Source organism: Crocodylus porosus, unplaced genomic scaffold (genome assembly GCF_001723895.1).
Source record: "Crocodylus porosus isolate Cpor-Errol unplaced genomic scaffold, CroPor_comp1, whole genome shotgun sequence".
NCBI classification, from domain to species: Eukaryota; Metazoa; Chordata; order Crocodylia; family Crocodylidae; genus Crocodylus; species Crocodylus porosus.
Window position 1 is genome coordinate 13,418,392 of NW_017728909.1, and position 20,544 is coordinate 13,438,935.

A 20,544-nucleotide genomic window follows, 5' to 3' on the forward strand; every position below is an offset into this window, starting at 1 on the left:
TCCCGAGCCATGTGTATTACAGCCTCGATGGTGGCCATGATTGTATCTTGAGTGGCTGCTTGTTCCAATATTAAAGGATTCAGTGTGGGTCTCTGACCTCTTTTGCTGGGAAGGTCAATGCATTTTTCCAGAACGGGCATTTGGTCTCTGGAGTCTTCATCGAATGAAAGAGGTTGCTTCCTGGGACGTCCTCTCCTCTTCTTGACGAAGTTATTGCCTGTCTTTGATTGTCTCTGCAGCCGCTTGGCTTTCAGGATTTTGTTCACGTGATCCAAGTTCTTTTTTGTGGACAGGATCTTGGTGTAGTTGCACATCTTGCGCACCTCGCACTGGATTGCTTCGATTTCACGGCGCTTGAATCTTTTCTTCAGTGGTGGGCTGGCCGCTGGGGATGGGAAAGAGAGAGAAACAGGGATTGTTAAAGCAAAAATGAATGGAAACTATGCCTCTTCTTTCTCATTTAGTCCCAGGAACAGCAGGTGTTTTAAAACACATGGCAAATAGGGCAGAATACAGTTACCAGTGAGGGAAGATTTCAGAGACATGAAAGCTTGCAGGAAGGAACAATGAAGAAAGGATGATGCTCTACTATCATGGTAGAGATAGCTCTAGACAAATCACTGTTACCACTTTATAGCCAGTGTAGCTGCAGGCCTTTAGAGTCCTGCCTACAGAGAGCTGCAAAGGATATATGCCCTACTTGTGTTGGCTCTTGAGCAATGTCTTGGGTTGTACTACAGTATACCTGGGAGTGCCAAGATAACGCATACCCACCATATCCATGCATGCCAAGGTTGAAGCTCACTTGCCACACCTATACCCATGCAGGCCAACTCCCCCAAAAGGGGCAACAGCAGCCTTAGAGTGGCTCTGTGTACATGCCCTATGATGCTCCCAGACCTTCTGTCTTGTTCTCAGGATTACTGGCATGTGATCAGAGCCTTTGCCTCATTTGGGGCATTTGGTGCATGTGTGGGCAAAGCAGTGTGGGTCCTGAACGCAGCACAGAGTCAGCGCAGACAAGTCCAAAGACTTCTTGTCGCTAAAGTTTCGTGGTGGCCATGACTCCACCCTGCTGCTGTAACCTAAAGGAGAGCTCTCTTCCTTTGCTCTCATGGCTTTTGGTGGGGACTCCCGAGTAGAAGTGCCAGGTGGGTTTAACATGCTACCTATGTGCAGGACTGATCACATATGATAGACTGCCCAAATCTTGTGTTATCTTCATTCTGAACTTTAATGGCCTATGTAGCATCCCTCGAAGTGGGAAAGAAACAGAAACTGGTTGTAATGAATATAAACAGGGTTTGCAAGGGGACAGAGACAAATCCCCTGTGGTTTGTACTGGCTCCCATAGTCCTTTATTTGATTTAAGTTTGAGTTGGTTTCTACTTCCCTACTGTATATTGATGGCAGTTTCTAGGTGCATATGTAGCATTTACAGCACTTACACACAGGTAGCAATTCAGCTTCCCTAGCAGTGTGGATGTGTAAGCATGTATACAGAGACTGTGTGCCACAAGTTCTGTATGGGCCAGGAACGCATGCCCATTCTGGATGTATCTGGATCTAAGCTCACCAAAACAGTGCTGGTGAGGGGAAAGGATAATGCCTGGCTTGTGATATCATGCATCCACATTGTACTAGGAAGTTAGAGACACAGGTTTAAACCCCGCTTTGAGGGATGGGGTGGGGCTTGAACCTAGGTCTCCAGCTTCCTGAGTAACCTAACCTATCCTATGCTAAATATTAATGTTGGGGCTAAAACGTGGGAGGGCCCTCTTCCTTCCATTTGCCTGAAATCTGTTAGTCATGGGTTTCTTCCAGCACCCTTTTTTGTGATCCAGACACAGGTGTGCATCCAGAATAGGTATGTGTGTGTGCAGTCACAGGCCTGCCCAGCCAGGCTGTAACCTATGGCACATACTCAGTCTATGCATCTCTACTGCAGGGGAAATATCAGTGCCTATTGCAGAAATGCCAAAAACATCATTGGCACGGCTGGAAAGCTGGCACAGCCATTTCAGTGCAAAAAGGGGAGTTGAATTCTATCTCTGCTAGTGCTTCGTAATATCATCACCCTAAATATTAGCTGGAACTCAACAGGCATAAAAAGTATTTCAATGGACTTTGAATCAAGGTCTTACTCTGATTCAGACCACTGTCATTTAAACCAGAGCCAGGTCCAAAGTAGCCAAGGCTCTTGCCAAGGTTGCAGTGAGTCACTGTCAGCGCCGAAGACAGAACTCAGCCGTTCTTGGCTCCCAGTCCTTTGCACAGGACACTAGACTTTGCTTGTCTTGCTTACATTGTTTAATTGTTCTTTGCTGGACCTGGCATCTGTTCATGGTTTGGAACCTGCACACTGATTATAAGTGACTATTCCTTGGTGAGTGAAACACAATGTATTAATTTTGCTATTGAAACAACTTGTGCTTCCCTTTCATTCCCAACATATCAGTTCTGCACCGATGGAAAAGAAATGATGTAGTTCAGGATTTTTTTTCAGTGAAGAATAAAACATCTCCCACTAAATTAACCTCAGTCCACTTCCACTTGCAAACTTAATTTACACCTGACTGTCAAGCAGTCAGTTGGGTTTGAAATCCTTGAAGTTTCAGAAGCAGCCAAGATTTCTAGAAAGGTTCATTTGGGGGTTATCACTCCCTTCATGGCTAACAGCCCAATCCTTCTAGCAGTAGTTTAAAAGAAAGTTGCTATTTTAGCATTTTCTGTAGATAACTGGGAGCAGTCAAGTGGCAGAAACTCTCTTTGCTCACTACGGGATATGACAATTTCAGACTAGAAAACTCATTTACCATCTTCCCCTTCTGGAGAATATAAATTATTGGCTCATATGCCACCATGTTGCTTGGAGCCTGCAAAGAGCTTGCGTAAACAAATCCAAGTTACAATGAAAGAAGTAGGAGTGAGTCATAAACAAAACACAGACATATGCTCTCATATAAATAAAGACCTGGATGGCCAACTTCCCAAAATCTGGCTTTCATTAATTACAAAACAAAATATATTTTCCATATGTAACTCTCTCCCCCCACCAGAAAGGGAGAGAGGAAGGGAAGTTGCTTACAGTTTCTGACTCACGGAGGACAAAAGAAAAGAGGAACGCACTCATTTTGGTACCAAACATAGAAAGAGAAGAGATGAAATTCTATCAAAAATCCAATTAATTGCACAACGTTCCTTGCAAGTATTTGAGGACCCCTTAAAAAGTGGACAGTAAGAAATGTAAGGCTGAATGGAACAAGCTGGTCCAAGATGGTATTTTATTTCCTGGACATCAAGACAGATGGTCAAGGTCATGAATGCCAAGGGTGACATCCTTATCACATGGTAAAGGCCAGGATCAGCTGGCTCCAGTGCTTACGATCACATCTTCCCATCCATTCTCAATCATGAGTCAGGCCCACAAAATCATGAGATTGGCTTCAAATTATGAGGGTTTTCATTTTTGAAATAACACATTTTGGATACACTTTTTATTTGCTTTCTGGTTTTTGTACTTTAGGGATATATTAGAACCATGTTTTCAAGCTTTCCTCTGCAACCACAAGGACCAGAAACAGATTTTTTTTCAAGAAACAAAAGCTGGGTAATCGCAAAACTGTGGAAGCAGTGTACTTAAAACCATAATATCGTGAAATCTAGCATCACTTTCCCTACCCCCACAGCTTTTTTTTTAACATGGATGTAAGACGTAACAGCAACCAAACATTTGAAAATATTAGTAGGCCTTTTACCAGCCATCTATCAATGACTTAACCTCAGCACTTGACTTCTGACTATCCCACCCTTCCTTCACTAGAGTTATTTTTGAAGTGGTCAGTTCAGCCACTGAACTGAGCTCATTCCTGTCCTACCAGCAGCATTATGGGTGTCCCCAAAAAGAAGATATCTGACACCATCCTCAGCTTTTCTCCCGCTTATATTGGGTGAAGTCCCTTTGGAGGATAAGATATTTGTCTCTGGTATGGACTGTGTAGTGGGTAACTTGGTAGGCTAAAGCCCACATTGGGCCTGTTTACCCTGCCTTTTCGCAGGACCTGTGAAACCCAGTGTGACCATGCCTGGTACTTGCTCCCATTCAATGCCCAACAAATCCCAGAAATGAGGCTATGCAGTTGTCTCAGAGCAGAGGCGAGCAATTAGGGCTGTGCAAAATGGGCCCTATTCAATTCGGATTTGGATTCGGCCTGAATTGGGAACAGTGATTTGATTCCTTGATTCGGATCACTGTCCCTGATTTGATTCAGCCAAATCTGAATCTGAAGAGTCGATGCTGATTTGGTGAATCAGCAATTCGGACACAGGCGCAGCTTTAAAAGTGTTTTTCTACATACCTTGAGGTAGCAGGCATGGCTTGTGGTCGCTGTGATACTGGGGCACATGGAACGTCTCACAGGAGTGCGGGGAGGGGGCCTCCATGTGCTCGACAGCGAACCCGGATGTGGACCAAAACTACTTCCGGTCCACTTCCACGTCTACTGGGGAGCAGCTGCCCCCCCACCCCTGTGAACCCTCCCAGATCAGGGATCAGCCCCAGGAGGACCCTGGGTGTCCCCCCCTCCCCAGACCCAGGAGGTACCAGTCATGGAGCCAGGGGGGATGCAATGGGGGGCGGAGGACCCTGTGCACTCTCCAGTGGACCAGGAAGTGGACTGGAAGTGCTTCTGGTCCACTTCTGGGTCTGCTGCTGAGCGTGACTGGGAGCCCCCCACGCTCCTGTGGGACACTCCACGTGCCCCAGCATTGCGGTGTTCACGAGCCGCCTGCTACCTAGAGGTATGTAGAAAAAACATTTAAAGTTGTGTCTACGGCCAAATCACCGAATCCCTCTGAAACGATTTGGAGGGTTCCGATTCGATTCAGAGAGATTAAAGGGTTCTCTGATTCAATTCAGATTCGGAGATTCGGGCCAAATCTCCACTAAACCGAATCAGGGACTGAAGCTTCACACTGGCCGACTGAGCATGTGCCAGCAAGTACACCTGCGACACAGCCCATGAGCTGCACTAAGCACACGTTCAGCCCCATGTTCAGCCAGACACAGTGCCTCATTTGGGGGAACTGGCGAGCATGGAGGGGGTGGGGATGCTTCCCAGAAGACCTCTAGGGCCCAGCATCAGGGTAGAATAGGTCTGCCCCTTCTCTTGACATGCTATCATTTTCTCTCATCTGCAAGCACACTTCTATTCTGGTTTTCTTTTGTAAATATATTCAAGTTATTTACCATTTTTTCAAGCCACCCATGAAATGGCGCCATTAATATCTTTACCCTTTCTACCTGGTAAACCATTAAGCTGGTAAGACAAATACAGCATATGAACTGGGTGGATATTCTAGCAATGATAAGCATGGATCTCCTTAATGTTCCAGGCCTATTTTACTTTTTCAAGTCAAGCTACCTTTTTGGGGGTCTGGAGGACGTTTGCAAGTATTTTATGCGAGGTGTAGTCAGGGGCATTTGAAGGAGAGATTTGATGAGGTATGTACATAGCAATATATCAAATAAAATTGCCAAAATGCGAAGTGAGCCATTATGTGTTATCGACTCATCTGGAAGCCCTCAGTGAGCAAACTGCAGTATGTAATGTTTTTATATTGCCAGGCGGTGTGTTGTGCAACATTTGAGCTGGGAAAAAAACTTGAGCAGTGGTCTATTATATGAGTTAAGCTCTCCAATTTTATCCAAATAAATCTGCCTGAACCTTGGACCTGGGGTGATTAGCATTCGCATTTGGGTTCAGCCGTTCTTTAGGTATCCTATTTCCTGTATTTACTTTACATGTCACACGTAAGCATTTTGTAAGAGGAGGAACATTTTCTTCTAGTTTCTACAGGCATAACTCACCCCACACTTGTGAGGACGGGGAGGAGCCATAGTAATCTCTCTTCTGTGCGCGGGCCCAGGGAGGAAGCTGGCACAGCTTGAACCTTGCCCCTGAGCAAGAAGCGTATGACCTCCTTCAGCTCCCCCAGGTAGTGCACTGCTCCCCTGGAGGCCAGAATTGAACCCTCCAAGTGAGCTGACATCTCAGATAGATGAACAGGAACAAACACAGGAAGAGCCAGCCTGTACCTTCATTCTACTTCTGTGCACAACTAAACCTTTTTTTAAGATTTTAAATGATTTGGTAAGACCCTGTCTACCTGCCTCAAACCACAGTCTCTACTCAACTTACAACCACTCCATGTCAGCCTCCTATTGTCCTCCTCTCCTTGCTTGCTCTGGGCAGATGACGATGGGCAACCATGCCACTGCTTCTCAAAAATGGAGTCATCTCAGCTGGGCTTACAGAGAATTTGAATTCAGCACCAGCAAAGGGCAGTGGGGAAGTGGCTGAGGACATCCTCACAAGAGGAAATGCCCAAAGACTTGGGGGTGGAGGGTGGAGAAGAACTTCTTCTGCTATGAAGAAAAGCTGTTGGAAAGGAGAAGATGGAAGGGTTCAGGCATCAGTGAAGTGATACCAGGATGAAGGCTTTGGGGAGACTTCCAAGCTCCCTCCTGAAAGATCATTACAGGCCACAAATTAAGAGCACTGGCCTTTGTCATAGTGAGCACCCCCTCTCAAAGTACGGATAATTTGGATAGACATCTTGCATAAGATAGGAACCCAGGTGTCTGGGGGCTACCCAGAACCAACAGTGACACCTCTGCACAAACAATGTTTTACCCTGTGCAAATACTCTGATTCAGATGCAGCCCCTTGAAATATTCTGTATTTACTGATCCCTCAAACTGACTCCTTCATTTCCTCTCCCGTTGCATACGACAACCCCAACTGACTGCATCAATTGAACACACAAGGATTTTAAAAAAAAGCAGTTCCAACCAATACTGCGCTTAAAACATTTTTTCACATATTGCAAAAATGGCCGATGACGATTCTCATGTACATAGATTGTGGCGCTGTCCCGTCTCGCTGACAGAGACAACTTCAAATGGCTTCAAGCCATGCCAGGAAGTCACAGAGGATTACCATGACACAGGAAACAGCTTCTGAGGCATAGAAGGGGAAATCTTTACTTAAGTTAGGTATTCGCAATGCTGGTTTAAAACAGCTGAATTACTCTGCATGGGGCTAAAAAAGGAGATGAGCACAGGTAGATCCAAGTTTATTTTGGCACCTCACTCTTATCCTCTTTCACTTTATCCTGGATAATTTTGCTTGTCTGCAGCACTAAAATCATTCTTAATGACTGTCATTACAGATCTCTTTGGAGCTTCCAGAAGCCATTTATAAAAACGTTGTACAGGGAAGACTGCTTGCTCAACAGCTGGCCTTTGTTGACTTGGTTTGAATCACAAAGTTTTCAAAGAGCTTCTCATTAATTACAGGAAACCCACAGTACTGTCCTGTTTTCCCATTAACACAGTTTCTTCAGTTTTCACTAAATTATCACAACATCTGGGCTACAGATAAACCAACAATTTAATTAGACTTCTGAAAATGGAAAGAGTGAACTATGCAGTGCAGTATGCACTTTTATCTTGCGACTGATCATAAAATATCTGTGTGCTTTCATTTTCCACTGCATTAAAAAATATCTCCCCTTAGTTTATATACAGGAAATTATTAAAGGGCTAAACAAAGATACCTGTATATTTGATATAATAGTTATCTTGATAGAAACCACTTTATATGGGAAACGCTGGTTTTCATTATTTATTCAAGATGCTCATTTAGACACTTCGCACAGCTTACTAAGTAAACTGTTTATTCATGAAATAACCAATCCTAAAGCCTGCTCTGTGAATGGGAAACTGAGGCAGAGCAAGGCTAAGCAACTTCTGATCAGAAGGAGATCTCAGTGTCTACCCGGCAGATTCCCTATTTCAGAGCCTGGGGTTTGCCTGTGTCTCACCACATTCAAGACACAACGCAACATCCATCTCCTGTGATCCTTTCCTGAGAACCATGCCAATGGTTAAATTGATGTAGAATGAAACTGTTGAAAGAAATGATCTAATTTACAACAGAATCACAGCACATGGCTGGATTAGAAAAGTCCATTGAGCAGACAGCCATGAACCTACTTATTCCCATCTATTTTTAAACTCCTGTCTCTTGCATTAAATGCTTTCCCCTACATTATCACACTGAAGTCACTCAAGGATACAAAACAATTGCTCAACTGCTTCTTAGACATTTATTGTGTATTTGGTATGTGCATACTAGAGGGATGGGACGACCCCAAGAAAAGAGCTACATAGTTAGAAAAGAGCAATAGAATTAAAAATGAAACCCAAAAGTCTTGAGTTGTAGTCCCCTGCTGGACTGGAAATATTGATGGTACTTATTTCATTATTACTGTGATATTATCAATGTTTGAATAATAAGGACTTGAAGTGCTGAGATAGGATAGCAATCAGACACCTGATCATTATGCTGGACATGCATCTTTGTGATCGGTTGGTGAGAGCTGTGCATGCACAAATTGTTCGGTTAATTGGACCCCCTAGCGAATGGTTTGATAAACAGAAGGGCAGGCAAAGATATAGTTACCTGCTTCAGATGTTGCTGATGATGAAGGTAGGAGAGATAATACTGGAGTTGGTGGCATTGCAACACTTTCAACAGCTGCTGGTTTCCTTCTGGTCATCATGTTACAGGCAGAACTTTCCATTTTGCTATGAAGTGAAGTCTGGTCTGCTTTCAAGTGGGGACTTGCAATTCCTGGGATAAAGACAAAAATAAATGGCTGAATATATATGAATCTTAAAATAATATGTGCTGGGTATCTATTGCTTTCTCCATGTACTGACAGAGTGCGGGCTTGTAATATGGTTTTGATATTAGTAAGAATCATGATTTTAATATATTTTTAAAAACAATTTTGCCTTAAGATATATACTGTCTGTTCTCTATAAAAAGCAAAAGGCAACATCACAATCCCACATAGCCATTTTTTGCACAAACCAACCAAATATATATAAAGACAGCCAGGTCTACCTCTCTGTTCAGGATTATTTCCCATTTTCTTGCATTCGCTGCATTCACTTACAAACTTTCTGTTATGATCCCTTGAGTCCTTGGGTGTTTTGCCTAGTAAGGACTGAGTAAAAATGGAAGAACCACCTCTGGATTTGATTCTCTGATCTTAAGCATATTGGCTTTTGACAGTCCTTTTAAGAATCATCCTCCTAGTAAAAATTACTCTTGCAAGTGAACAGTGGGCTGGGAGGTCATAACAAAGATAATGGCCCTTTCAACATCCAAGGTTTTGCTAACACAGTCTGAAAGAATGAACAACAAAAGCATGAACATAAAACAAATCAGAACGATGACAATGCTCCAAAGATGCGAGGTCTTCTGGACAGAAAGGTGTATATCACAGATGGGCTTTGTAGCACCACCTATGATTAAGGTTAACACCGCTTAGTATAAGACCCTCTCTTCAGTTGCTTACAACTCTCCCAAACTTTAATTGTGAATTTGTGTAGCTGTCTCAGTCTGGTTTGATTTTATTTTTTAAATCAATCAGATTGGCTCAGACATCTCTAATGATGGGATCATAAGCAAAAAAAAGTAGAATGTTTTCCCCATGTTAAAAAAATAATCTGGTGACCTCTTTTTAGGAAAGTCTTTGTGGCTATGGAATAGGCAGTCAAAATTAGCAGCGGGTGTTTCAGCAATATGACTTTTGCCATCTCTGTAAAAGTTTGCTCAAAGGGAAACCTTTGGAAAAACCACACAGGGGGATGAGAAGCTTGCGGAGCATAGACTGAGACTCATAGACTAACCAGGCTACACAAGAAGAGGGACTAGGGTCAGGGAAACACGTGGCTGGGATGGGCAGGTCAGAAAGAATGAGACCTAAAGAAGGCATCACGAGGCAGAAGCCAACTGGATTCTCCTTCTGAAGCTGAAACAGAACAAAGGCATGGGCCCATGGATAATTCATCATGTATTAAATGAAGGTGGAGGTTTACAACATGTCATGTAGTCCACAGTAACTATTTGTATGTATGATCTTATCCCATGGTATGTTATCCCATGGGTCAAGATATCATGTATTATCTTCTCTTGCTAAGAGCATGCATATGGACAGCTATCACGGAATAACTGATCCTTCCTTCCTTCATTATCTTATAGCAACTTATTTGCATATTCACCCATGTCTCAAAATCCTTAGTTTTGCCACCTTTCTGCTCCCAGCAAATATCTGTAAAACCAAATGGCAATGTCTCTCCTCTTCCCAACTTTGTTCTACTCCACACTGTGGATAACAACCTCTCGTCGCTAGCAGTTTCTCTGCTGGGTCATGCTGCACAGCTCTGTGTAGTGCGTCAAAAAGTTTCAGCCCTGGGGGTCAATATAAAGCTTCTCTATCAAAATCAGAATTTTAGCCAATTTTGGATTTGAACTGCATTGCTGAACAGAAAGAAGGATTTCTACACCTCCCTGTCTTTCTGCCATTGGACACCACCAGGGAAGGAATCCTGCCTGATCCTCGGGTCAAACAGCAACTCACAAAGACACTCTCCTGGATGCGGAGGGACAGACTTCCACCTTCAGCTTCCCCTGTGCAAAAATGAAGTTTATTTTCTATCTATGGGGGCTTTTAGCCAGCTTTAAATTTCCCTGAGCCTGAGGAAAGGCATGTGCACCCAAAAGCTTGCAGAAAAAGATACTTTGTTTGCAGTTTCTTAGTTGGTCTCATAAAAGGTATCATCTCTGAACCAAGAGTTCGAGAGTGTTGCATTTCTTTCGATCGAAATCAAAAGTGAGGAAAGTGAAAATGAAGGTTGCTTATGGAAACTTAATTTGGCTACCTTATATGTGTATGTTTAATAACAGAGTGTTGAATCACATATCAGATCCCCCCCCCCCTTTTTTTTTGGATATTCATTGTTCTGGATATGAATCAGGGCTTGGTAGCAAAGGATGCGGTTGCCTAAGGGACCCCTGCCTCGCTTCTCAGAGAGGTCAGATAAACTGCAGTGAATGAGGCTGGAGACTGCAGGAAGAGAAAAGAGGGTTTCATGATTAAGGCATCTCAACGCCTCCCTGGAGAGCTTTATTTTACCCCTGCCTCTGCTGAACAGCTCCTGACATGATTCTGCAAGGACCTTATACCAAACTTTTTACAGGCAGTCACCAATTGTGCGCTCCTCATTATCTAGGTGCCTGACTTGGTGTCTGGTTGCAAAAGCTCTGAGCATTCACCATTGCAATTGAAGTCATGGAGAGCTGTGCTTTGAATATAGACAATGCTATATAATGCTAAGCACTCAGAAACAAAATCAGATTCGAAGCCTCCCAAATTGGATACTTGGGACCCTAACCGCTCTGTGCCTCAGTTCCCCCATTCATAAAATGGGGATAATAATATTCCCTTCATGTCACGGAGGTGCAGTGGAAGTCAAATTATTAATATCTGCAAAGCACTCAGACACAATAGGGATGAACATCAGAGGGAAACCTCTGAGGAAATTAATAATTTGGTATTCAGAGCAACATTTGAAAACATGCAGTAAATAAGATGTAGAGACACACATTGAATAATGAGAAGGAAACAAGATATTAAAAAGCTGCTCCTTAAAGTAAGCAGCATGTAATAAATGAAGCAGCACTGCTCTTGGAAACAAATAGCCTGTGATTTTGTATTTAAAGACTGCATCACAATGCAAAGGCACAGAGGAGCCCAATTAAGACTGCGCAGGCAACCTCAATTCTGGCATTTCCTAACTTTTGCCTTTGCAGCCTTAAGAAACGTAGTGTGCGTGCATGCAAAAAGCGCACGTGTGTGTGTATAAATATACGCATATCGACACATAGACGCACGTACACATATGGCACATAATAATGCTAACAGCCTCATAAATTCAACATCTGGGTATAATTAAACTGAAGGGTCTATATAAAGAGCTGTATGAAAACATGCAGCTGTAACCTGTTGACCTTTATTGATAAAAAAAAAGCCTCTGTGAAACTCTGCTTCAGCATATCAAGGGACAGTCATTCATTTTTCAAAGGTAATCCCTCACAAACCACTTATCCTCTCAAATCTCTACCTGCACACAGTGTTTGCATTAGGGACCTTGATTTATGGATTCCTGCTCCTTGGATGGAGAGGCCTACTTCCTGTTGCCGTGGTTACTTGGATTTTGGTTCAAGGTTAAACTACTCCCAAATCAAAATCAGTGGCAGGCACAGCATCTAACAGCCAGGTTATTGACTATCCTAGGATGCTTAAAGGTCAAAGACCAAAGTGCTGCTTACTGCCTTCAGGGCGAGTCAATATTTCCAATATTTTTATTCTGTTTCTTCTGAAGAAGGGGTTGCTGCTCAATTACCACCTATCTGGGTTTAGCAAGGTTATACAAATCATGTAGGAAAATCCTCCTTGCAAAAGGAAGAGTTGCAAATGTAATGAATTACTTCAGAGACTATGCTGTCCAATTGCCATTCGTCACTGGCACGCAGCGGGACCACTAGTATTTTTTTAAGCTATTACATAAGGTCTTCCTTCAGTTGTCTAATTCTCCCTGGTGCAAATCAAGTTTGAACCTGGAGGTGGAAATAACCTCCGGACTTGGGCGTCTATTGGGAAGCAAATGGAAATAATCAGATTTCATCCACAGATCTCAAATTGCTTCACAGACATTACCAACTCTGTTTTACGAAAAGGGAAACCGTAAGGAAGGTAGGGTCACCAGAGCGCCCCAAGGGATTACGAGGTCGAATGGTTATAAACTACCGTGAGACCGTTTCAGGCTGGACATAAGGAAGAATTTCTTTACTGTCCAAGCCCCCAAGGTCTGGAACAGCCTGCCATTGGAGGTGGTTCAAGCGCCTACACTGAACACCTTTAAGAGCAAATTGGATGCTTATCTTGCTGGGATCCTATGACCCCAGCTGACTGCCTGCCCTTTGGGTGGGGGCCTGGACTCGATGATCTTCTGAGGTCCCTTCCAGCCCTAATGTCTATGAAATCTATGGAGGGCCAGTGATTTGCTGGGATGGCTCAGTGAGTCAATGGCTGGGCCTTGAGTAGAACCCAAGCCTGTGATTTCCCAGGTTGGTGGACTAGGTTAGCCCGGATGTCTCCCCCACCTTCAGCTCTTCCCAGTGTTATGTTGTGTCCAGAAGATCTCACATCCAAGGGGCCCCCACATTTAGTCTACCTTGAAATCTAGTGGCAAATACCTACTTGGCTTCAAACGTTGCCAATGAGAACTCATAACATCATCCCTACGTAGGGGCCTACCGTATTTTGTACTTTGCTTCTGTTTGCATCCTACCTTCTTGGCTTCAAACTTTGCCAATGAAAACTCATAACGTCACCCCTTTGTGGGAGCCTCCCGTATTTTATACTTTGCTTCTGTTTGCATCCAAGAACGAAGGCAGAGCGACTTAAAAGCTCTGGGCCTGATTCTGACTCCATTTATCCCACTGGGTCTCTGTTGAACTTAATGGGTCTACTCCTACGGAGCAGTGTAAAGTGAGATCATATTGACCTCTTGTGTCTTGAGAGCTTTGATGACATCACAGATCATAATAAGTGTCCATACAAAGAAGCAAAACAAGACAAAGCAGAGGGGGAACAGATCAATACTTGCCCAACACCAAAAGGCAGGACAAATCCAGATGAGAAACATTGCTGGGTTTTTGATCAAGGGTTTTTGCTATAAACAATGAAGGGCTGATTCTTCTTTCTTTTACACACAAATAAATTAGTAATAGCGCTACTGAAGATAAAGTTAGGCAGATTGATGTAAAACCTGAGTAAGTGAGAGGACAAGCAAGCTTCTCCTAACATTGTGATAGAAATATGGCCTTCATGGGTGCGTCCAGACAAGCGCAGATGTGCAGTATGCAGCACTGCAGACCCATCTTCAGCGCCACACACATCCGACACCAGAAATGTAGGCATTCCCCACGTGGCTACTTTGCAGCGTGGGGGTTTTTTTGACCATGGGAGATCAAAAAAAGCCATGCCTAAAAAAAGCGCACATGGCAACAGTGCATGCTGCCCAAAACCAGAGCCTGGCTGGCCGGAGCCACACTCCAGGTGCTGGCCAAGCTCCCAGCTGCAGGATCGCCACAGCTGCAACTCCTGGAGGCCCCATGACCCCAGGTAAGGCTGCTGGGGCCAGCACAGTTGCTGGCCCCAGCCTCCCCTACCCCTCCCAGGGTCCCCTGCCGTGTGCCAGAGCACGCGTAACACGGGCGTTCCTTGCCTGGGCACAAATAGCAGCAGCACAAGATGTGCCATTACTACATGTCCATGGGGTAACACATGTTCCCACTTGTGGGGGCACACCCCAATCATTCATTGGCAAGACTGTAGGCATGCTACAAGTAGTACTTCATGTACTAACTTCACATCAGTATTTACTATTGTACATCAACATCTATATTACACTGGCACCATCTGACTCTCAGTAGTCAAGCTGGGTCCCGTTGTGTTAGGTGCTGTCGGGTTGGATATGTTCAATGACAGTCTTCACCTTCCTGCTGGATGGTGATTGCACAGCTTGTTCTTTCTACCTGTTCTCTCAAACTATGACGAGCTCCTTGGGGCAGCGTCCTTTGCTGCTGTTTCAATCTCCTAGTACCATCTCCTAGTACCATGAGACCCTGGCAGGACACTTTCAGTCCAAGCTTGGTACGAGTTATAAAACCAAACCAGTGGCTTTGCCCAGTGGAGGGCATAAGCCGACAGAGCAGGTTTTGGGGAAGCTGGTTTTCTCCCGAGGGAGCGCTGCATTAGATTTCACTCAACACAGCAAGCTAAGAATCCATTTTTGTATTTTATCGGTTTATGCATCACACAACTTGTCCAGGAAGACAGTCGAGACAGTTTTCTTTTCTCTTTCTCAATTTAGTTATACAGTAAATTTGCATGGCAATGCACATCTAAATATTAACTGGGCCAAATTATTTGCATTTTGATTACTGTTTCCTTTTGAATATAGAACCAAAAGAAAACCTAATATCTGATAAATCTTAAACAAAAACGCTGATCGGTCAAAAGTTTGGCATGGCGTCATATGCAGAAGAGAGAACTGAATTACTGTGTGACAAATGCAGTTCAGGAAGGTAATTATTCTTCTTAAGGTAATGTTATTACCTATCCAACTTGTGGAATTCATTTCCATGGCTTCTACTTGACATACGTTATCGTTTTAAAATAACTCTACTTTCAATGTACAACTCTGTCACATGGGTTTAGGTCCTTTTTCCTACTTATTCCATTACTTTGAAAATGCCTTCAAATTACTACATATTCTGCAAGGGACAACTGCTACATGTTCTACCCTATAAGTTGTTCTCCCCTTAATAACACTGAGTACCCATAGGGAAAATAACCCCCCCAAAACTCTGCCCCTCGCTGCCAGCCAGAAAGGTGGAATTTGAATCCAACAAGACTGTACTTTATTTCACCTGAGCAATTTTCCTTCAGCTTTTTTTTTTTTTTGTCCTTTAACAGGATAGTGCTAAACTCTGGAGAGAGAGAAAGCCATCATTAGATAGATCTTCCGATCTTTATCTGCAGTAGTACAGTCAGAAGAGCTAATGCCACGATGATAGCTTTGAAATCTCTTAGGAATTGGATAAAGAGAAGTGATAGTGATGAACTCCCAGCTAATAAACACAGAGTGCTTATTTCTGCAGAATGATCAATTTCTGGATGTCCTGAGGCTTGTCTGATACAGCTGATTTGCTCATTCTCCCTCACCTCACTAATAAAGCTGAAGTCCAACATCAGATCAGAAAAGAGCCAGATTTTCTAAAGGGACAGGAGGAGGGTTGGCATCCTGGCACACAAATGCTGCAAGACATACTAATCTCTACTGCCTCTTTGTATAACCACCAAGCTGTCTTAAACAGCTGCCTTCCCCGGCTGAAATCATACACTTTATCCGCTTTGGGTTAGTACAGTAATACAGACAATTAATTTGTTATCTTGTTAGTGGAAATTTAATGCAATGATCTAAAAGAACTCTTACGTATTGTGATAAACTTTAGTGCCTCCAGGGCTCTTCTCTTCCATAGGACTCATTTCACATCCCATCCATTATGTAAATGAGATGTGGAAATAGTTTAGTTCCTCTAATGTATCTGTACACTGATGGATTGCACAGTCAGCCCTACTGAAACTAATGAGGTTAAATGTGTCTTGCCATTCCTTTCTACTTGGGTGAGTCTCTGTTCCTGATTTCCAGAAGAGCAATGCCAGATTTTTTTTCTTAATGCCACTGTTAATATAGTCAGGTTGTCCTGCCAGGCAACACAGTTGCCCCATTAAGGCCCTGTAGTCAGCTATGGTTCAGGATATGAGCCCTGTCAAGCAACTGCTACTGTTATGCAGGGATGTAGGGTTGGGCTGCTAAGGCCAAAGGTTATCCTCCAGCATAGAAACTGGGACCTGGCCCATATGGGACTGCAGGCTGCACTCGACACCACTCTTTAATGTCAGTGAAAGCACAAGTCCATTGCACCTACCACACCAAAAAAGGGCAAGGCGGCTATACACATGCAAAGAGGTTGTTCCGATACATTGTAATTAAAATGTGTCAGAGCAGACTCGAGTAATCGAATCTGCTGGATCGTGGTAATTACTGGGCTCCAGTCGACTCCAGCATCATGTGTATTAGCGTCCCCATGCTGCAAAACGGTGGCGGGGGCACCTTAAGCTAAAGCTGGTTCAACGAGCTTTAGTTAAAGCGCCCCCACCGCCATTTTTCAGCATGGGGATGCTGATACACATGACATTCCAGGTGATTTAATTAGAGCAGCTCTTGCAGCCACTCTAATTAAAGCGCCCCCCCACCCCTCCACCTCCATTGTGACCAATTTTAAAGTGTGGGAGTGATTCTATTACGTCTCTAGAAGCATAAGTGCCACCAGTATATGAAAAGGGAGATGTCCATGTGTCTCTGGAGAGTAATCTTATTCCTATAATAGGGGGAGTCCGAGGGTAACAGAATTGCTCCCACACTGTATTCGAGTAACTTGGAGGTGGTCGTCAGCTACAATGTGGTCATCTGCTAACTACAAAAGAATTTGGGCCTCCATATTGAAATAAAACCCACTTAGTTGTTACAATTCTCCTTGCACCAGTAAAACATGAACAAAGCAAATCATTTCGGTCATCACAAGGTATGAACCCAGAGTTAAAGTATGATTTTCTAAGGAGCCACGTCTTCAAGCTGGGAGCTGCAGCAGACTCATATCCTCTGTAGATCAAGTATCTGAAGCAACAGAGTACAATGGATGTGGACTTTTGACGCTCTGGTGTGTTAACCTCCCTGTGTACCTTCAGATGAAAGCTTACAGGACTGGGTGAAACGCAGATAGGCCCGGTACTCATCATTTCATGCAGCTGACTTCCCTTCCCCTGTTTCTGTACACTACATTCATGGAAGCAGCTGGCTACCTCTTGAATTTGAGTTACGAGACTGGAGATTACAGGATGTGGGTGATAAGTGATGCAAGGGGACAGAGGTAATATTCTGCTTTATTTTATTCTATTCTATTCTTTTCAGGTTCGGTAAAACCATTACTATGGTGGGCTGCTAAGTGCTTCCTTTCCTATAGCAAAAAGAAGTCTGCTGACAAAATGTATATCCTCTCAAGTTTGATAAGACTGCGGGAAAAAAAGGCCTGGATTTGTTCACCCAGGATCAGATTCAAGCACAAATGTGGATTTCAGCTAGAAGCATTGCCAATGGAGCAAAAAGAACGCCCCCCCCCCCAAACTTCAAACTAACTCTGGTAATATTGAGGAGAGGTCAATAGACAGAGCTATGACAAGACAAAACTGGAGGAGAAGGCTGTTTCAGAGCTTCAGACAATCCAAAGATTTTTGGTTTTGTGAAGGGAGCAAATAATTGGCTTAGAGAAGCTTGTCACAGATTCAGAGATAGGAGTCAAAGGGGTTTTCGACCAGCACTTGAAGCCTTCAGCATAGCACAAGCTTATTATGCACTGTAGTTAGCTGCTGACAGAATTAAGATAGATGGATAATATTGAGACTAGGTGAGTCAAGGGATATACAGAGCTGGTGTCATGCTTATAAAAATAGTTCTGGAAGCTGAAATCCCTGAGAATCAAATGTGGGGAAGAAAAAAAAAAAACTAGCTGGAGAAGTAACAAGCTCAGTGGTAGAAGATGATAAATTCTTTGGAAGAAATGAAAAAGAAATATTTGGAGACAGCTTTGACCTTGGAGCAGATGATTATCCTTTAAGAGACTTAATATGGTGACAGGAAGGTCGAGAAAAAGGTGTCTCACTTCTTGCGGCAAGAAAATACCTGTGGAAAAGGAGTCTCATTAAAATGGACACTAAGAAAGAGACCATGCAGGTAGAGCCGGTGAGAACAAAGGGCAGACCTCTCATCCAGAAAGCTTCTGAGGAAAGGCAGGATGGAGGCGAGACCTTAGTTTCCTAATAATGAGGAAGGATCAGCTTGGAAGTTTGGGTTATTTCTTCTTGCTTTTAGATAGAGATGTCTGGTCTTTGGTTTGGCAGAGGAAGCGGGGACATGGAAGTCAAGGTTGAATTGTGAGGGGCCCAAACCGGAGCACAGAGAGCTCTGGCAGGAGGAAGCTGGTAGTGAAAGAGGTGGGATAAATTTGCTTTGGCCTGAAAGAAAAATGAGGTACTAAACCTCATTTGGGCTTCAGGCAGTGTTCAGGATTGGGTTTTGTTTTTTTTTTTTCAGATACTTGCAGCATGGAAGGAGACAAGAGAGAAAGGCATAGGGGGAGAAATATAAAGGCTCTGAAGTCCGGAAAAGAGAGTAACGTTAATTGGCAACTGCAGCAGGGACCAGCGAGATGTGCCATCCCCTCACACTCCAATTCTCCCTACCTTGAAAAAATATCCACCAAATCGCTGCAGAAACTATAAATCTTGGGATTCAGCCAATGGAAGCAAGTAAACAAGTGCATATGCTGCATTGATTTATCCCCTGGGCTTTCATTTTTAATATTTATTGTTCATCTTATACTAGCATGTTGAAGCCCCATTATGCTACATCCCGTACAAACACCTACAGTCTCTGTCCCAAACAGCTTGAAATCTAAATAATCAAGATAGATTTTGGGAATGAGAGGCAGCATGAGTCGCCTAGGATCACAAAGCAGGCCACTGGTAAACCCGAGAACAGACCCGGCGGCTATCAAGACCCGAGTCAGGGCTCTGTCTACTGGTTTACACTACCTTTTTCTTCTTCTATTTCACTTTTAATAAGCTAGTCCCCAAATCATAGCTCTACTCTGAGTAGCTCTCCAATAAATACAGTGCTTAAAAAAAAAAATCTCTGCAGTTGAAGGAACTCCCATTATACAGGGCAATCTAGTAGAATGCAACCAAGGAGTTTTTATTTTTAGAAAGGCTCACGTTGGCTTTGTTTTAATATCTGAGTCCATTCAGCCCAGCTTAATGCTGATTTATCACTATAATGAATACTTGCCTTATCAGCAGCACAGGCGAAAAATAATACACATGGAGAGTGTCTCTCTCTTCATATTCTAGATAGCTAGATACAATTTTTTTTTTAAAACCTTCTCTTTGAAAACCAGAATAATTGACTGCAATATGAAAATTAAAGTACATGCAGAGTTAAGATCAGCAGTCTTACTGTAGATTAAACTTAACGACAAAGTCATTTCAAAATCCAGCTAGCGCTACAATATGCAATATTCGGATGGTTGCTCTCTTCTACCTGTACTCTGGGAATAACTAAAAGCTCAGGCAGCACAGTGGAATAGGGTGTATTTATTTTATTTTACGCTGATCACCATGAATGCGTCACGGAAAAATTGGAACCAAACGCAAGTAGTTGTACTGTACCTCAGATTGATAATCTTCTTTTATTGCACCTCTGTTGCAAACCCCAATGTGAAGCCATCACACCTGATGAACCCTTGATTGAAAATATTGCAGGGAATACTATATTGAGGGTAGTTTGCATTAAAACTGCTATACAATGCTGGAGATGAAAGACCAGAAGTGTAAAAGGAATGGAGAAAGAGAGAACAATACTCAAGGCTGAGAAGACTTCAGTGGATCAGAGACAGAAGAAAGGATGAAGAACAAGAGAGTCAGGTAAAAGGGTATATATCATACAGAAAGGGTCATAATGAGGAGATAGATGAAACAAGAGGCACATGATGGATTGGGAAGAGGGGAAATCAACTACTGCACATGAAGGTAAAAAGGGAGATTGACAGGATCCACGGGAAAGGGTAACAGGGCACCTGAACCAATGGTCATCCTTAAGAGCATTCGTAGGATGCTGTCAACCTAGCGAGTCCTTCACATCCCAGGCTGAGCTTCTCTAGAGTACAAGGGCTGCTCCAAGCCAGAACGCTGGCCTGGTCCCACCTCTGCCTTTCCCATTGACTGAAGACAGGTTGGGTTGTTTGGGGGTGCTTCACACAATAGACTGCCCAGTTGTAGGCGGTTGTGGCATACATGGGTTTTATTGCACTGCACCATTGGAATAAGGAAAGGAAGTTAAAAACTGGTTCCTTTTAAACGTCTATTGAAGTAGCGGGAAAA

General features: G+C 43.4%; 1 protein-coding gene across 1 annotated transcript in view; it reads right to left on the reverse strand.

Annotated features, from left to right (window-relative positions):
- The window catches only part of SETBP1 (SET binding protein 1), a 325,029-nt gene that overhangs the window by 10,449 nt on the left and 294,036 nt on the right, over positions 1–20,544 (reverse strand). Inside the window, exons 4-5 of the mRNA XM_019531682.1 lie at positions 8,529–8,699; positions 3–385 (exon numbers count right to left, since the gene is read on the reverse strand). Coding sequence (XP_019387227.1) covers positions 3–385; positions 8,529–8,699 — 554 coding nt within the window. The remainder of the gene's footprint in view (positions 1–2; positions 386–8,528; positions 8,700–20,544) is intronic.